This window comes from Lissotriton helveticus, chromosome 6, assembly GCF_964261635.1.
Source record: "Lissotriton helveticus chromosome 6, aLisHel1.1, whole genome shotgun sequence".
Taxonomy (NCBI): Eukaryota; Metazoa; Chordata; class Amphibia; order Caudata; family Salamandridae; genus Lissotriton; species Lissotriton helveticus.
The window spans coordinates 574,273,637-574,292,195 of record NC_136067.1 but is presented as its reverse complement, the minus strand read 5'-3'; the positions used below and the strand labels follow the sequence as shown (position 1 = coordinate 574,292,195).

General features: G+C 43.5%; 1 protein-coding gene across 2 annotated transcripts in view; it reads right to left on the bottom strand.

The window, feature by feature from the left end:
* The window catches only part of ADGRB3 (adhesion G protein-coupled receptor B3), a 1,104,008-nt gene that overhangs the window by 622,599 nt on the left and 462,850 nt on the right, over window positions 1-18,559 (bottom strand). For both annotated transcript variants that reach the window (XM_078648009.1, XM_078648010.1), the window contains exon 13: window positions 7,334-7,436. In XM_078648009.1, the coding sequence (XP_078504135.1) occupies window positions 7,334-7,436 (103 nt within the window). The remainder of the gene's footprint in view (window positions 1-7,333; window positions 7,437-18,559) is intronic.

Below are 18,559 nucleotides of genomic sequence, written 5' to 3'. Positions count from 1 at the left end.
CTCAGGCTGATTAAGTGATTTGCCCAGAATCACAGGATGTTGAGCTGACACCAAGACTTGAACTTGGTTTCCAGGCACTTAAATTGGCAGGTTTGGCCGTTACGCCACAACACTTTCTGTCTGGACTATTGCCAATTTCAGGAAAAGGTAGAACGCAGTGCAATTTTGTACTCAAGTCAAAGCAGCGTTACATTAAACAAAAAGCAGTATTGTGAAAAATCATGCAGAAGTGGTAGCCACTACCATGGTGCAGACCTGCGCTTGACATGCTTTGTAAAACTCAGCTTCGTTTGAGGTCAGCTTGCTCTAAACATAACTCACAAAGCTGTGCTCAAGAGTATGTGTAGTTTGTGGACCCTGTCACGCAAATCTGAAGATGCACTAGATACAGCGAGGGAAAGAGGTCAGGCGCACCCTACACCTCAGGAAGAGGCATGGGGAGCAAAGCAGGATGAACTCTGTCAGGGAAAAGCCAAACTTGGGTTGTTTTGGGCTTGAGGTCCAAGAGAATCTCGAGCTGAGCCAGGCACTGGGATCTAGCCAAGCTCGAGCTTTTAGTGGCTCGCCAACTTGTAAGTTTGTGAAATTTCATTCAAATATTAAAAATAGCAACAAGAAAGCAACATTATTATTATCCATAATTTATTTAAACAACTTTATTTGGCATTATACCATCAAAGAATTACACTGCAATATAACAAAAGGAAAAAAAGGAAAACTGACTATAGTAAAATTTACAATCCAGAAGAGTACATAAATGCATAAAAAAGAGATCATTACAATCATAGGGACTGTCATAAAACCAAAGCTTCCATTAGTGTATCTGTTTATGACATGATCAGAATTAAACAATACGTTCTTTTTTATATTGTTTTGCCTAACCCCCCACATAGTCAACAAAATGTGTGAAACCACAAACACTACTCGCTGGCTGGTGTCACAAGTCAAAATTCTCAGCGCCTCTATCTAACCTAAGACCAAAATTCCAGCACAGTGGGTGAATATACAGCCTCCTAGAGGCTTGGTACCCTGACCAAAATAATAAACACATGCTCATGCATTTAGCTAGCTTCAAGACAAGATACACACTGCAGGTAAGAGGACCACAATGCATCCCCAAACCTCAGTGTGAAGAAAAGAAGGGGCAGGGACCCACATCTGATCTGCACGTACAGTTCCCTACCAGTCGTCGGCTCAATTTCATCCAAGAAACTCTCCAGCCTTTAGCTGTCACCAGTTCAGGGGTGCTAACCTGAGACTGGCAACTCACCCCAGAGTCTGTATCCTGAGGCTAAACATTTGCGTAGCCTGAAAGGACTTCCAGGCAGGAACCACCAAACCCCTCAAGGGTGACACACTTTATATGTGTAATGCAGGTGTCTTTCTGTTGCAAATCTCTAGCCCTCTGTCTCTGTGATATTGCAGGGATCCCCCCACGCTTCAACGTGTTGAGTCTTGGGGTTCTTTGTTCTCAGAGATGGCAATCCATATTCCACTGGTCCTTCCACTGTGGACTGTTTCTACCTCCTGCCCCTCCATCTGGGCCTCCTTACCCTCCACTGTGTAGTGGTACCCCAGAAAACAGAACTAGCAGGGCACTTGGGCGGCCACCCCACCCAATTCCCCTGACACTGCGGAGATCCCTCCAGTGGATGGTCTCTTGATACATACCAGGTCCCCTGCTTGTGCCCCAACTGAATCAATACAAGCACAAGAGCTGGAAATAAGGCGCTCTTGGCCTCCATCCACCAAAATTTGACCTGCTATGTTTACAAGAGACATGGGAACCCTTTTCCCCACACTAAACCAAAACCTGACTGGGTCACTGTTGGGGGAACCTGAGCCACCCTCTTTCAGATCACTCCGCAATGCCTTCCCAGACACTGTGGTACTTAACCAGTGGTCTGCCTCCTTTACAAGCTCCCTGGAGTCAAGGAACTTGCAATCAACTAGGTGTTGGTGTAGTTCTGGCAAACAGTGACTGAACATGTGGTCTCTGGTGATAAAATATACAGACCCTCATGGGTGTTTACTTCAATACCCTTCACCCAATCATCCAGTGACTTACACAAGTAACATACAAAACCCCACCAGGACTGGGGGACACTTTCTGACAGTGAATGAACATGTGGTCTCTGGTGATAAAATATACAGCTCCTCGTGGGTGTTTACTTAAATACCCTTCACCCAACCATCCAGTGCCTTACACAAGTAACATACAAAATCCCACCAGGACTGGGAGGACACTTTCTGACAGTCCCTGAACCTCAACCTGTATTCTTCTGGAGTGAATCTATATTTCTTTACAAGAGTCTCCTTCATGGCGGGATACTTTGTCCTGTCTGCCTTCTCTTGTACACGTAGGGCCTCCCTGACATCTCTAGGTATATGCCTCTAAAGGCCAGCTCCTCAACTTCTCCTTACGGATAATATGTCCTTCTAGAGTGACTTCATATCCCTCAAACCCCCTGTTTATGTCCCCTCCCCCACCTCAAAATCAGGCACCAAGTTCTTGAGTATCTGGATTCTTCCTTCATCAGTAGATACTGTTCTTTCACCTCCACCATTCATGCTGGACTCTAAAAGCTGTTTGGCCTTTAAGTCCAGAGACTCAGTTCATAAGCTAACAAGATTTTACTCTCTTCTAAGGCTCTCTCAGTCTCCTTTTGTTGTGCCTCCATGCCAAATTTTTCCTTTGCTAAGGCTTCCTGAGTCTCACCTATCCTCTACTCCATTAGGACTCTTTCAGCCTCAGCTTTTCTCTCCTCTGCAGCCACTTGGTCCAGTTGCAGCATCAGGTCCCTCTTAGCCTGTCTGTCCTTCAACAAGTTGTAATGGCCCTATATATGGGATGGTAGTGTACAGCAAATCACTGTATGGCCATGGACAAACACAAGTCCTCTCCCACCTCTGCCACCAATGTTACACATTGGGTTGTTGGTTGATTGGGGTGTGAGCCCCAGATTAACCTGTGCTCAAACCTCTGGTAGCTTGGCAAAGAGCAGCCAGGCTTAACTTTGAGGCAATGTGTAAAGCATTTGTGCAACACTTCAATCAGTGAAACAGTGAAAACACCTTACAAAAAATCCCACATCAGGTTAGAAAAAAGAGCTAAATTGTATAAATAAAACAAGACCAAAACAACAGTAGAACCAAACAGAAAGTGCTAACTGTGGCTATCTGGGCAAACTTGACCAGCTCAAAGTCAAAAGTTCAGCTCAATCGCGATGGATTGCAGGTCGGATACAGTCCTAGATTAGTCCTCCTGAAGTTTTACCTTCAAAAGTTTTGTGCCAAGAGTCCTGTTCGCATTGGAGAGTGTTGCAGGGAGCAAGGAGATCATCGTGGGTGGTGGGAGGCATGGCACAAGGAGCAGATCAGGAGTTGCGGACAGGCAGGCTAGTGCTTTGCGTTGGCGGCCCTCCACGGGCGATCGATGCTTGCTGTTCAAAGAGATGGGCTGGCAGCAGCTCACACTGAATTTCGGTGTGAGCCGCTTGGTCTAGGTGTGAACGGGTCTGTTCGCAGTTGCAACAATCCAATCAGTAAATCCAGAGTTGTGAATTTGGAACAAATAAACAGTGAAATAACAACTAAAAGCAGAAAGTGCCAACCGTGGCCATCTGGTCACACTGGACCAGGTCAAAGTCAAAAGTTCAGGTTGATCGCAATGGAGTGCAGGTTGGATACAGGCCCAGATTAGTGCTACTGAAGTTTTACCTACTCCAATCTTGTGCCAAGAGTCCTGTTCACGTTGGAGAGTGTTGAAGGGAGGAAGGAGGTCGCCGTGGGTGGTGGTCGGTGTGACACAGGGAGCAGGCCAGGAGTCACCGACGGACGGGTTGGTGCTTTGCGTTGGTGGTCCTCTATGGGCGATCGATGCTTGCTGTGCAAAGATACAGGCTGGCGGCGGCTTACACTGATATTCGGTGCGAGCAGCATGGTCTTGGTAAGAACTGGTCTGTTAACAGTTGAAAAGAGCCCATATGCTTGCTTTTAAGAGCCCTTGAGCCACACCAAGGGTCTAGGACCAGGGAAGCACCACTTGGGGTCAGGAACTCGCAGCAGCTAGGCCCACTAGCTGGTTAGGGAGCTTTTTATATCCCTGAAGCTCAGATCAGGACACCAACAGACCAGTTATCATTGTCCAGGCAAGGGGACGGCAGGCAGCAGGTCAGCACAGCATGGCAGCAGTTATTTGAGAGCATCACTCCAGCTGAATACAGACCTTGTAGCACCACAGCAGTACTTCATGCTGGCAGAGTGTTCACAAGTCCAGAAGTGTACTCAAGAGTTTGTGTCTGAGGTCCTTCTTTTATACACACTTGCGCTTTTGAAGTGGTGAGAAGCTTCTAGAGGCATACCTTTAAACTGCACAGTTGCCATGTCTTCCTGGCTCCAGACTAACTACAGGGGGTATTCAGCCCTCTATGTGGAGGCAGAACACAGCCTATTCATGTATAAGTGGTGCTGGGTCCACATCCTCCCACCAATCCTGCCAGTGATAGTCCATCAAGTCACACCTAAGCTCCTATTGCGTGTGGCTGTCGAGGAGGAATACACAAAGCCCAACTGTCACCCACACCCAGTCATGTGACCCAGGGACAGGCTCCAGGCACCCAGGACCAGATGTGTGAAACTTCCAATTTACATTTCCTAAATAGCGAATCCTAAGAAATTGCTATTTAGGAAAAGCACAATGAAATATACAAAAACAGAGATTTCCTAATAGCAATTCCTACAGAGTAGGAATCGCTATTAGGAAATCGCTATTTAGGTAATGCTAAACCATTTGTTCCTATGGGCCTAAGGCTCACTGCCCTGGTCACATGAATAAAGCATTTCACTACATGCACTACCGGGGAGTCTCCTGCAATTTTTTAATGTCTTTGCTGGCACCAATTGTGTCTGTTTGTCCATCTATCTATCTATAAAGGCATATGGAGACAGACAGACAGACACAGACAGACAGACAGACAGACAGACAGACAGACAGACAGACAGACAGACAGACAGATAGATAGATAGATAGATAGATAGATAGATAGATAGATAGATAGATAGATAGATAGATAGATAGATAGATAGATACATAGATAGATACATAGATAGATAGATAGATAGATAGATAGATAGTTTATTACTATGGCAATGTGAGGAAAGGGGCCAATATTCAGGGCGGGCGAAACCTGGAGTTGATCCTGGTGCCCTGCCTCGTCTTGCTTAAAAATGGCAATAAATAACATATTAGCCTCTGCTCATCTGTATGTGTGTTCTATGCCATTCTTTTTACACGTGCAGCAGTTATAAACACATGTAAATGAAAATAACCAGAGCACAAGGTGGAAAATCAATGCTGTGCATCCCAGTTGCTTTCTTGTTAAGATATTTTAGAATTGGATCCCTTAGACAATAAGCATTTTCTTCTTAAGTAGCTTACGCTGTCCTCTGGTAATAAAAACGGAATTTTATCATTGCGCTGTAGTCAAATAAAAGTGTTGGTATTGAGCCTTTGTTTATTAGTACACTTTTTCCCCAAAACATGTCTTACTGCCCAGCATTTAATTATAATGCCATATGTGTGTTTGCGTGTGTGTTAGAAGAAATAACGGTACGCTTTCTAGCTATATTCCCTCAACACTGAAGACTCTCTGGAATGTTGACTTAGCTATGATAACCGCTCCTAGTTGATTAGGATTACTAAAACATTTAGTACACCGTGAATCATTTACAGTCAAACCACATTGCGTCATTCCCTTTACCTGTGATCTTTTATGTGATTTTTAAGCAACCGCTCCCCAAGCTAGGTGCCTATTTGTGTTGGGTTTTGCCATAGGGTTCACATCCTAAAACTCCTGGTGAGTCACACAGCACTTCAGACAAACTTTGCTTTCACACCACGGAAAAAGCCTGCTGCGCTGGAAATGTTTCTTCTATTGTGCGGATGCAGAGAAAATAAATCTATTAGAGCGAAGAGCATGATGCACGGATGTGTTATATTTATCAGAATAGAGTTTGGAGATGGAAAGGCTCTCAAAACGTTAGAGTTCGAGAGAGAGTCGAAATGCCTCCTAACAGCTATTATGAATCAAGGTAAAAAATATATTTGGAAGCCAGGCGGACATTTTTCATTTTATTGATCTATGTATTTTATATTTTCTCTATATCTATTTTTGATATTCCACATGTATTATGTGCAAGGCTTGGGCATGGGGTAGCGTGTGCTGTGCATACCTTAAAATGTAAGCTGCTTTTGCCTTTGACACTGTCACTGATTACCACCCCCGGTTCCCGCTGGGACAAACGTGTCTGAGCGCATTTAGCCGCCCCAGAATCCCTGCCAATAACAGTAGGCTGTACCAAGCCTTGACGCAGCACTATGCTCACCCCGGGTTCCGTTGTAATAAATCACCCAGTCACTCAAGCAGTCAATGCTCGAGGTGTTCCTAGTTGCCAAGATATATATGTCTGAAAAAGCAACACCGGATTGTCGAATGCAATTCGGTAAAATAGCAATATGAGTGCCGAAGCCAGCCTTCCTGCAAGCCCTCAACGCCGGTGACCAAAGGCTGCATCCACCATTTCTCTGGAGTGAGTTCGGTTCTGAAAGTGTTTGGTGCAGGCCTCTGGAGTTCGATAAACAGCAACGCGTTAATTAGTAGGTTTGCTAATGGGATGCTTAAATGGAGGTGTTTTTCATAAACCATAGATTCATTAAAGTGAAATAGAAAGCATTCTCATGTCTGCCCAATGGCACATTTGTATTGCAAAGACACTTGTAAAATTGCACACAACGACAATTCGGCGATAAGGCTCAGATGTTTGCATGTTAACCATAATCTGTAAAACACTGTCTAGCATCACCTATTATGCGATCCTGAAAAATGTGTGTGGTTGGAAATGCGAGCAGTGCGACACTGAATCAAAGTTAAGCTGACATCGCTATAAATAGCTTTTAATAAGGTAACTAGCAAGTCTGATGTTTGGAAGTTTAATAGTATAATCTTAATGAATTATCGGACCACATGCTCTCCCCGTATAGCATTGCAATTTCATCAAAGTCTTGCCATGAGAGCTTCTATAGAAGCTGCCCTGCACATTCACATCCATCGATTTACAAAAACAATTAGTTTCCATGATAGAAAGCTATTTAAAGGACTGCTTATTTTCTATTTACTTGCTCCTAGTGCCTTCATAGAGTATGAACTTCAAGTAAATGTTGTGCATATTTCAACCCTGGCCACTAGGGGGCATGCCATCCTCTCTAGGAATGTGACGTAGCGCGAAAATTACCTTAAGAATCAACCGTGATAGGGTCTCAACGTACACTTACATTAGACAAATGAGCGAGTTCAATTTCCACCACCGAATCTGTCGTTTTAGGCTCCGGTCTAATCGTTACCACGATAATTTTGGAATTCACCACAGTAAAATTTCTGCAAGAAAGGTGACACAAGAAAACTGGTTACTGCCAACAACGCGAACGAAGCATCCATTTTGTGAATAAATTGGCACGGCTATCTTGTACATATTTCAAGAAATGAAAAATGAAGCTGGAAAATCAGTTCTTTGTGCAGGTTAATGAAATTCCCAGTGTTACAGCCTGTCCCGGACACAGAAAAGATGAGATAACAACAGCGCTGACAGGACTGTCTTTCCTTAAGTATGATTCACTGATTAGAAAGACAGAGTGACAACTCGAACCGTCAGGCAATCTTTAAGTGGATATCAGTCATTTATCTCAAGGTGAATCCAGCAGTCTTGTTTTGTTGGAGGCAGAACACATTTCTCTTTTTTAAAGGGCTGCCTCGGCCTTTTTCCGACTGGAAACTTAACAAAGGTTGAGATGGATGATTGAATAGCAAGAAGCCACAACACTTATTACTACACACACAGTTCTTAATTTCCGACAACCTACCACTGCTCCTAATTGGAATGTGGTGATACGACTGACTACCAGAAAATACACCAACCATGATTAGGAATGTAAGCAAGTTTTTGTTCAGATTACGCTATACATTTTAAATACTGTCCTGAGTTTGCTATAACATTTTCCTGCCCCTTTCTAAGTCTAGGTGCCGTTGTTTGGACTTATGTGACCTATGGCTGATGGAGCACTGGGCCCGTTTTACCATTTATTCAGCAATGGACCTTTGATAGTTGCATGAGAGGTAAAGGGGAGTGGACATGAATCCAACACTTCAATTTACAGTGTAACTTATTTGGTTAAACACTAAAGACAAATAATTGATTAGTAAAGTTAAAGGTGTATACTACAAATCAAAGGCCAAATCAATGTACACAAAGTTTGAAAACATATTGTAAAGATACAAAATCACTACAGGCATGCTAAAGCGTCAAAAGAAATTAAATCTTAGTAGCAAAAAGCATACAAAGAATTAAATTGATTCGATACAGAAGATAAGAAGTAGAATTTGATGGTCAGTGTACAGGTTTTGATCCTCCTGTCTACACATGATTACATCTAAACTCACATAAACTAATTGTAAACTAAAGTTGAAAACTAGGGTAACCTAGTTAAATCAGTAAAAGCATGAAAATGTCAGCATAGTGGACACTTCAGTAAAAGCTCTCCAAAACGAGGCAAAGTATAGCATAAAACCACACAATGAGCAGAGAGGTCTAAAACTCTTAGAGCCAAAAGGGTTTCTGCCTAAAGACTAAAGCGTGAACACCAATTAAACCCACAGAACATTTGAGAACTCCACATCATCGACTCCAGGTCATTTCCACCTTCTCACAGTAGCAATTGGCAACGTCAATCAGTTTTCCTATCCTACGGTTTGAACATCAGGATGACCTTGGATGTCTCGCTGCTGCTGATATGAAGGGAATAGGAGTCTTTTCTTACTTTGCTAGTGCCTCTCATTCTTGCCAAAAGTTCTCCTCCCGTGCCTCACTATCTCTAATATACAATATGCCTTTGACGGACTGTGAGATAATATGAATGCACATGCAAAGAAAAGAACATAGCAGTGCAAGCAAAACTTTCATGTTGAAGGTTAGACATCAAAGACAAAATGCTTAAGGCCTTTAGTTAAGCTAACTTAATGAAACAGTCAGTGCTCACGGTAAATACATGATTACACAGACACATACAATTTTAGAATAAATGCAAACATTAATAAATGGATACACGAGTACATAAAAATAAAGTATCAATAAAAGCAATATAATTCGAAATGCACAAATGTAAATGTGAATGAGAACTACAATTTGTAACGAAGGTATTAGAACACACTCTTATGTGAATGGCTATTTTCTACAGTGAATACATGCCAGAAGTATGTTTAATGGTTCATTCTGCATTAATAGGATTACGGCACACAAAGCATCTGGCGCTAAGTGCTTGTAAATCTTACAGATCTGTGGCATATCAGAGTGGAGCTAAAATTATGCTGCTCCAAGCCTTATATGTTGAGCATGTGAGTGAACCAGTGTCGTTGTAAAGGTCAGTGTAGAACCTTAAGCTTATATAGCATATTTATTCTACAAAGTTGTGTATGTTATTTCCAGGTTCATAAGGTGAAATGTTTAGCTTATATAACCAGTTGCTTTCAGCTTTGCCGACTTAGAAAAAATGGAATCTGGTGTATAAAAGATGCCACTTTTCAGAGTTGAAGCTAATGGGACTTGGCTTTTAAAGGCTGAGCTGTTGAATTTGACATTGCTTGTTATTAATGGCATGCATGTGAATGGATCAAGATGTGTGCAAATGCTTGGCTGGCCATCTAGCTATTCGCTTTCTATTAAAAAAAAAATATTCCATGATGGGCAACAATGTACACTCACGGATTATAATGTATGACATGACTTGTATGCACACTTAGATCATGACAACTGTGTGTGCATTTATCATGGTGCACAGTGAACATTTTTAATTTACTGTTGTAACAAGGCTGGAGAATATTATTCATTCAATCAGAACACTGTGAGACCAAAATGATCCAGGATGGGATAGGGATAAGCACAAGCATAGGGAGGAATGCCATTAATTTGTTTGTATGTATGTATGTATATGATATTTCTATAGCACAAAAGGCAACAGAGCTCTGTACATTTTTAAAGACAAGCACAAAGTCAACGAGAAAGAGGAGAAAAAGTTAGGTTTTGGATAGTTAATGCATTGTGATGTAGTGTTCTTTAAAGAGGTAAGTCTTCAACTAAATTGGAGCAGCTTTCCAGCAGACAGGACCTGGCCACGCGCATGGGATCGGAGCGATCAGAGCGGGCCACGCGCGCACGAACGCGCTCGCTGTGGCCATCTCCTGTCTCCTGGAAGCTCCAACACACACGCATGCGGACACACACATGAGCGCCCATGCAAACATGCATACATACATACAGAGACACCCCCATCGCACACATACACACACGCGCACACACACACACACACACGAGTGCACCAAGCCCCCCGTCACACACATACACACACGCGCGCACACACACACACACAGACGAGTGCACCGAGCACCCCCTCCCCGCCGTCGCACACATACACACACGGGCGCACACACACACAAGTGCACCAAAACCCCCTCCCCCCTCCTACCTCCTACAACTAAGGCCCACTTACCGCCACTCCGGACTGCAGCCGCCACCGCGGGGCTCTCCCTCGGGCATGGGAGCCCTGCGTCACCACTGCTCGTCTCCTGGCTAGCCACTCCGTGGGCGCGAGCTTCCAGCACGAAACGGAAGTCCCGCCCCATGGTAGTTTTCGTCACGCGCGCGTCTTCGTTTTTTTTCCGTCTTGCACTTGTTTAATGAAGTTCGTGTTTAATTTTCAGATGGGACATGGTCTTTAAATGCATTCAAATTCTTCTAATTTTACCTTCTGCGGGGCTCTCTTGCAAAACATGATAGCTCATCTCCGCGCCAGAATCCCAAAGGAGACCTAGGTGTTTCTTAACTTCGAGGAGCTGGTTTTGCACCAGCTCATGTTTCTGATTTTGCTCTGGACTGGCTGCATTAGATGTTTGAGTGCACCGGAGTTCACTCATTAAAGCTCAGACCCAGAACCTGCCAAAATTCCTTCATGACACAGAAGGGATGATGACAGAGCCGGTCATTGCAGCACAGGCCATGCTGCGTGGTAAAGTTAAAATTAATTCCTATATTGTAGATCACGATAACCTCCTTTGTGTAGTAATGTGTGTGCGTAACACTAAGAGCGTAGAAGCCACTAGGGCAGGACAATGCTGAGGGCTGTGATAGGGACAGTGGAGAGAGCGGGCACAGGTGGGGCAGTGGAGGGGACACAACTCTGAGGGACAAGACAGGATGGGACACCGACGGGCATTCCCTCAGAAGACGTGGATGACATAGCGGTAGTATGTAGTTGCATTGATATAGTGCCTTATACCCTACTGTGGGGTGCTGAAGCGCTTTATCAGATTCACCACGTAGAGTGCTTTGTTGAAGGGTGCTAAACTTGCTGTGAGCCTATGTAGGAAACGTTTTGGTGTCAAGTGGCAAGAGTGATGTTCTTATAGGGCCTTAGGCCGTAGCGCTTCGCTGTGTGATGGAGGAAGGTCTAGTCACTAGTGAGAGGCAGCATTCCCAGACTATATTACCTGTCTGTTAGAGTTTACTCTGTATTTCTCATGTTGACTTTATGGTGTTTGCTGAATATTTTCAATTCACCTCCTATGCTGTATGTAGACTTAGTCACTTAGACTTTAAATCTTGTGGGTCTGGGAGAGATGGGGCAGGGAGAGGACAGACTGAAGAGGGAGGAGGCATTGGGTTACATTTGAAGTTGGAAGGGTGAGCTAATGAAACTGTGTGTCACAAATGGGGGGCAGAGGAGTAGTACACCCCAAGCCCTGCGCTTTCTACGGCCCGTTCACACCCAGCAGCATTTATTTATACGATTTTATTGAAAGCAAGCCAGGTGTCTTAATTAATAATGAAGCAGCTTGTGCTGACAGGCAGCTTGATGGTTGCAGACACCATGTTTTCTCCCGAGCCCCCCCCCGGCTTCTTACCTCAACTCTGTTGTGCGTTCGGCCTGCGAGGACCCCCCCCACGACAACAAAGCGCTCTGAAGGCGCCGCCGGGACAACAAACCGCGCGCGAGACAAGAGCCACGATGATGATCAACAGGTGCGCAGGACACACGGTTTGTTACAAGTACCTATGACAAGGCACATGAAACTGTTAGATTGTTTCACTGCGTATTGCGCAGCCTCGCAGTGAAGCGTGGCCTACAGAGTCCAACCGAGAGAGTAGACAACCTGGACCATCACACACAAGAAAGCCTCAGTATTGAACTACGAGGCATCATCAGAGCTGTGTGAATAATAACAGCTGTGAGCCCGTGCCTGAGGTGCATCATCAGAGCTGTGTGAATAATAACAGTTGTGAGCCCGTGCCTGAGGTGCAGAATAATAACAGCTGTGAGCCTGTGCCTGAGGTGCATCATCAGAGCTGTGTGAATAATAACTGCATCAGCCCCGTGCGTGAGGTGCATCATCAGAGCTGTGTGAATAATAACAGCTGTGAACCCGTGCCTGAGGTGCATTATCAGGGCTGTGTGAATAATAACTGTGTCAGCCCCGTGCGTGAGGTGCATCATCAGAGCTGTGTGAATAATAACAGCTGTGAGCCTGTGCCTAAGGTGCATCATCAGAGCTGTGTGAATAATAACTGCATCAGCCCCGTGCGTGAGGTGCATCATCAGAGCTGTGTGAATAATAACAGCTGTGAGCCCGTGCCTGAGGTCCATCATCAGAGCTGTGTGAATAATAACAGCTGTGAGCCCGTGCCTGAGGTGCATCATCAGAGCTGTGTAAATAATAACTGCGTCAGCCTCGTGCGTGAGGTGCATCATCAGATCTGTGTGAATAATAACAGCTGTGAGCCCGTGCCTAAGGTGCATCAGAGCTGTGTGAATAATAACTGCGTCAGCCCCATGCGTGAGGTGCATCATCCACATTGCTCAGGTCACCCAAATTCCTGCACTTTCTACCACACTGCTTTCAAGAACAGCATACTCTTGCACACACTCTCACTGCTCACCAATTCAAAGTTTGCTAAAAATTGTATGCAACGCATTGTCTTACACAATGCCAATAACTCGAACTTTAATGCTGCGAGACCTATTGCATTGTAAATGCTTGTTTTTGTATATGGTTTAGGACTTTATTTAATCTATTTTTAAAATTTTGTGCTGTTTTTGAAAAGATTTCACTTTTTAAAAGTTTTAATATCTCTTTTAGCAATGAATTGTGTACTTTTATGATAACGTTTGTTTTTATCGAATAAAGTATAAAGTAAGTATATGGTTGCATTAGCTATCTGGCTAAATTTGATAATTGTTCACAGACTTAGAAGCCCCTAGCATTACTTTTTTTGCTGATGATAACGTCATCATGTTAAAATCTGCGAGGACCTTTTAATGTCAGTGCTCAGAAAACCAAGTTTATGGCTTTTAATTGTAACAAGAACTTTAAGGGTAAGATCGGATTGGAGGAGAATTCTTTGGATAGAGTCAATAATTGAACTATCTGGGAATACAGTTAAATGATGCCAATAGCTGGGCATCGCAAATTACGAGGAGCTTCCATCTTATTACGTCCAGGGCTTCAGTCATACTGATATTTGGCAAGCGTAAATTCTCCTACCAAATTTCCCCAACTATAGAAATGTATAAAGTTCACGTTACCAATGCCCCTCTCTGCGTCACGGAGTTTTGGGGGAATTGTAATGTCGCAGAGCTAGGGTAAGAAGAGAACAAATCCATTAGGGAAATATTGAATTCATAGCAGAGTTACCCTACTATGCCCCTGCGGTTATATATTACACTTAAGCCTAATATAGAACTTAGAAAATGAAGGCCTATTTTTTACTGACTTGCACATGCTGAAGAGTTGAAACCATATAATAATGTACTCACTGACATTATAATTCACACTTGGGCTTTGAGTATCCCATGGTTGAACTATGTAAAGAGGTCCTTACATGATCTTGGACTGAGAGACAGGTGGTACAATCCATCATCTATCCGCCCAGTCTCAGAGGCTAATGTGAAGGCCAGGAACTGGAAACAGTTCATGGAGAAAAGGCGATCTACAGCTTCACCTTGTAACCTGATTCAAACATATAGAGTTTGCCATTGCAAATGTTTTGTATGAAGCATGGCTGACAAGATCTAAAAGATTGTGTAAGGGCAATTCATCACTTACTTGAAAGTTGCACTTTTGTATTTATTGTGATCCAGGTACCTGGTTTTTGGAGTCTTTAAGCTTGCTTTGCAAATAAATCTTTATGGAATTTTATATCTTTGCACTTTTTTGATGGATTTCACTATCCAACCTGACAACAAAAACAATGGGCATAGAGGAGTGCTGCAGTGGTTGTCTGGAAGCCAGCATTTGCAGAGCTCTAACAGGTGACACAAAGGTAAACATACATTTTTGTGGCTTTTTTTTTGTTATTCACAAACACATTTTATAAGTAGACTCTTTTCGACTGCAAAATACTTTACATTTAATCTGTCCCATGGGGGCAAAGGGGAAGAGGCAGAAAGCCCACTAGACACCCAGGATATTATTTTTTCTTTATGTCAGGAAAGGGGATGGCCTGTCTATATATTGGGCCAAGCCTCCATCCCCCAAATGAATTCAACTGTCTTTCTGCCCCCCAGAGGCAGATAAGAGATATTTACTTCCAATCAGCTACCCTGGGTGTGCAGAAACTACTAAGCACTAAAACCAGATACCATTTATGAGTAAAAGGAGTGGGGATGGCCCACCCAGACATTACACAGATTGCCCCCCTAGAGATGAGTACAGCATCCTTTCTGCCCTCTGGGGGCAGATAAGAGGATTTACCTCCAATCTGCTTCCCCTAGGTAGGTACAGAAAGTCTACTAGACACCAGGGAATTTTTTTCTGTGCTAGGGGGTCAGAAAAACTGTTGTGCCCATTCTGGACTAGTGACAAGGCACGATGCCTGGGTGAGCCTCCACACCCCCTTTTATATTTTTTAGGCCTATTTTTGTCCTGGTTTCTAGTTGTGTTTCTGCCCCAGTGGGCACATTTTCTGTAAACACCCTGGCTCCATCTCCCAGGAGGGCAGAAAGCCTGATGCACCTATTCTAGGGTGGGACACTGCCTGACGTCTGGGTGAGTCAACCCATTTTTATTTTTTGGGCCTATTATTCCTCTAGTGTATAGAGGCCTTTCTGTCTCCTATTAAAGGCAAATGTTGCTTTCAACACCCTCAGTTCACTCCAGGGAGGCAGAAAGACGGAGTCACCTGTTCTTGGGTGGGAGCAAGGCGTGATGCCTGGGTAAGCCAAACCACCTCTTATTTTTATGTTTGGGATATATTTTTCTGCTGGTGTCTAGTGGCCTTTCTCTCTCCCAGAGGCAAATTTTGGGTAAACACCCTCAATCCAATCCTCGGGAGTCAGAAAGTCTGATGCACCAATTCTGGGGTCGGAGCACGGATGAGCAAGCATGGGTCAATGAGAGTCAATGCGCAATACTCCCTTTTCTGGATGTTTATGTCCCAGAAAGTGAAAGAAAATTAGTGGTTTTAGGCAGCATTTGTAGTTTGCAGAGCATTGTGGCTAAGAAAATGTAGTAGGATCCATGTGAGGCAAACTACCTGGGCATCAAGTTTACAGACATGTCTGGGATCAGTAGGTTTCCCTGGGTGGCCCTTTAATCAAGGCCCACATATCGCAGATAAACCCATTGCCAAATCAGGTGATTTTTTACATCAAATGTTGATGTCTCCGCATTTCATTTTGGGCCCTTTCTTGTTGCAGGCACTAGGCACCACACAAGTGAAGTACTATTTTTATTGGAAGGGATAGGGGAACACTGGATGGTAGGGCATTTGTGGCACCCTGCAGATTCCAGAACTTTGCCTCATGGAAATGTGAGGAGAATGTGTGTTTGTAGCCAAAGTTTCGAGTTTGCAATGGATTCTAGGTAAGGCAATCCGTGGCAGGCCCCCCTAGATACCCCCTGGAGTCTACATTTCAAAAATATGTGTATTTGGAAGGTTTCTTTGGGTGCTGGTGAAGCAAGGCCTCAAAATCTGCAGCTACCCAATTTTTTTAAAAGTCTGGATTCTGCAGAGTGAAACATAATGTCTCCGGGTCCTGTTTGGGATGTTTTGTGTCACAGGCACTAAGCCCAGCCATACAAGTGGGGTACCATTTTTTATTGTGAGATTTGTGGAAACATAAACTAGTAGAATATTTGTTATTGTCAATTGTATTTCTCTGCCTTTTTGTCTTCTTACTGTAAGTTAGTACATAAGAAAAAAGATATTTTGCAACATACTCTCTGATTCACATGCTAGTAGGGGGTACCCACAAATTCAGACAAATGCAAATTATTACTTCTCGTAAATTTAGCATCTAGTGTACATTTCAGAAATAGATAGGTTCCATTAACACCCATTTTCACTCTTTATATTTTACCATGTGAATTATTCTATACTGTGTACACTGATAAACAATTGCAAGGTGCAGCTCAGTTATTGGCTCAAGTTACCTTGGGTTCCTGGAGAACCTACGAACGCTATATGTATACATCTCGACAGCCCGAATAAAACAAACATACGTAACAGCATATTGCTTTTGTAAATTGGCCATTGAGACAAGAAGTTACAGATGAAAACATTGCCACAAGTGGTTGGTTTTCCCTACTCATTTTAAAATATTTTTTTATTTCAACAGTTGGTTTCTTTAGGACAACCTTGAGGGATCTACAATTGTAATTGTAGTTGTAGATGTATTTATACAGTGCTTACAACCCTTAACAAGGACTTGAAGTGCTTTTTTGGCAAGTAGCATGCTACTCCAGAACCCAAGATTAGTAGTTTTATATATATATATATATATATATATATAGGCATTTGAAACAAGGCTGCCGGCTGACCTGAAGGAGATATCTTGCCAAGGACAACATTGGAGGATATGACTCACGAAGAGACAGCAAGGGTGCATTCTGGGTACTGTGGTTCGATTGACACAGTGAGAAAGCAGAAGTGAACAGAGTCGGGAAACCGGTATAATGAAATACTGCATTTCAAATGGAACTGTCCGGAGGTAATTACAAAGTACTTCCCGACTCTGAGACATTGATAATGAATCATGAAAACCTTGTAGTCACTTTAAACCTGAGCTGTTGGGCACTAGTCCTTCCTCGATGTTTTAAGCTACGTTTATTTTAAAAGCTAAAGAACCCATCCAGTGTTAAGCAGCATATGATTAAGCCTCATGGAGGCGAAACGCGTCGTGCTATACTTAAGTCTGCATTAAAGAAATTTAAAACAGCACAACTGGAGTGGCCGTCATTAAGTGGAGAAGTGTGGCTCACTGGTTAGAGCAGGCAGACCCTGAAGCAGAGGTCAGACCCGGGACCAGGGTTCAATTCCCGACGCGGCAGGGTCTTGAGCTCAAATGTCCATGGACTCGATAATTCTCGCTTCGGTGCCTGACCTAATCATGGGTTCACACTCTGCAACTCTGGGCATTAAGCTTGCTTAATCTCCACAACGGCCCCCCTGCGGTGGGATGCCTGGCTTTCACCTTGGGGATGCCCTGTAGGGGCTATCTCACAGGGAAAAGCCAGGACGGGTTCCCAAGGCAAGTGCGGAGATACCCCTTCGGGGGTTGATTCAGGTGCTATATAAGAAACATAATAATAATAATAATAAGTTACTTACTGTAGCTTACAGGTGGTGATATATATATATATATATATATTTCTTGAGCATTGGTGTGCTGGGTTAGTGCTCTTGATTTAATGAGTGTTAACTAGAGTTTGGCGTAGGCATAGAATGCTAGGGTTCGGTTTGAAGAAGGAGAGTTTGGAGTAGTGAGAGAATGATAGGACTAGAGTTTTTTGTGAGTAGTGATTGTGTGTTTGCTAGTTGGGTGTGATGGCTAAGGAGAGGAGACATTTTGAAAAGAATGTTTAGGAGTTCATAGCAGTCAGAAAAGTTTGAGAGGAGACAGAAGGGGAGGGATGGGAATTATGTTTTTTTTCAATAACAAGATATAATACATATATATATATGCCGGGGTGGGCAGTAAACCCTGCTCCTCCACAGAGTTTTGTCCACTCTGCGGTTGGCTTGGAGCACAGAGTTCAGAAAACTCGACCAACCGATGCGTGGTGGAGTTTTTTCTCACACATGGCTTACTATCGTTAAATTGTCAAGTGCAAGTGGAAAAATCGAGTGCCAGTCTGCCTCCTGGCGAGATTGCTTAATGTTGGCGGTTGCATCAGGTCGCTACTCTCGCATTGAGAAAGCTGCCACTCATATTGAGAAAGCTGCAGCTCGAGTAGAAAATCTACTTAAGTGGCAGAAAGAAGCAGCATGGTGCCATTTGCATTGATTCTGCAGCGCAGGACAAGCTCCCAGCATTAAAAATGAGCGCGATAAGCACGACGAATTCTGCTGCTCACATTTTTAGGCAACTTCATTGAATTCCACAGAGAAAAAATCTGCGTGTTCAACACACACATACAAACTCACGTCATTCTTGAAAAAGTTATGTTAGCTTGAT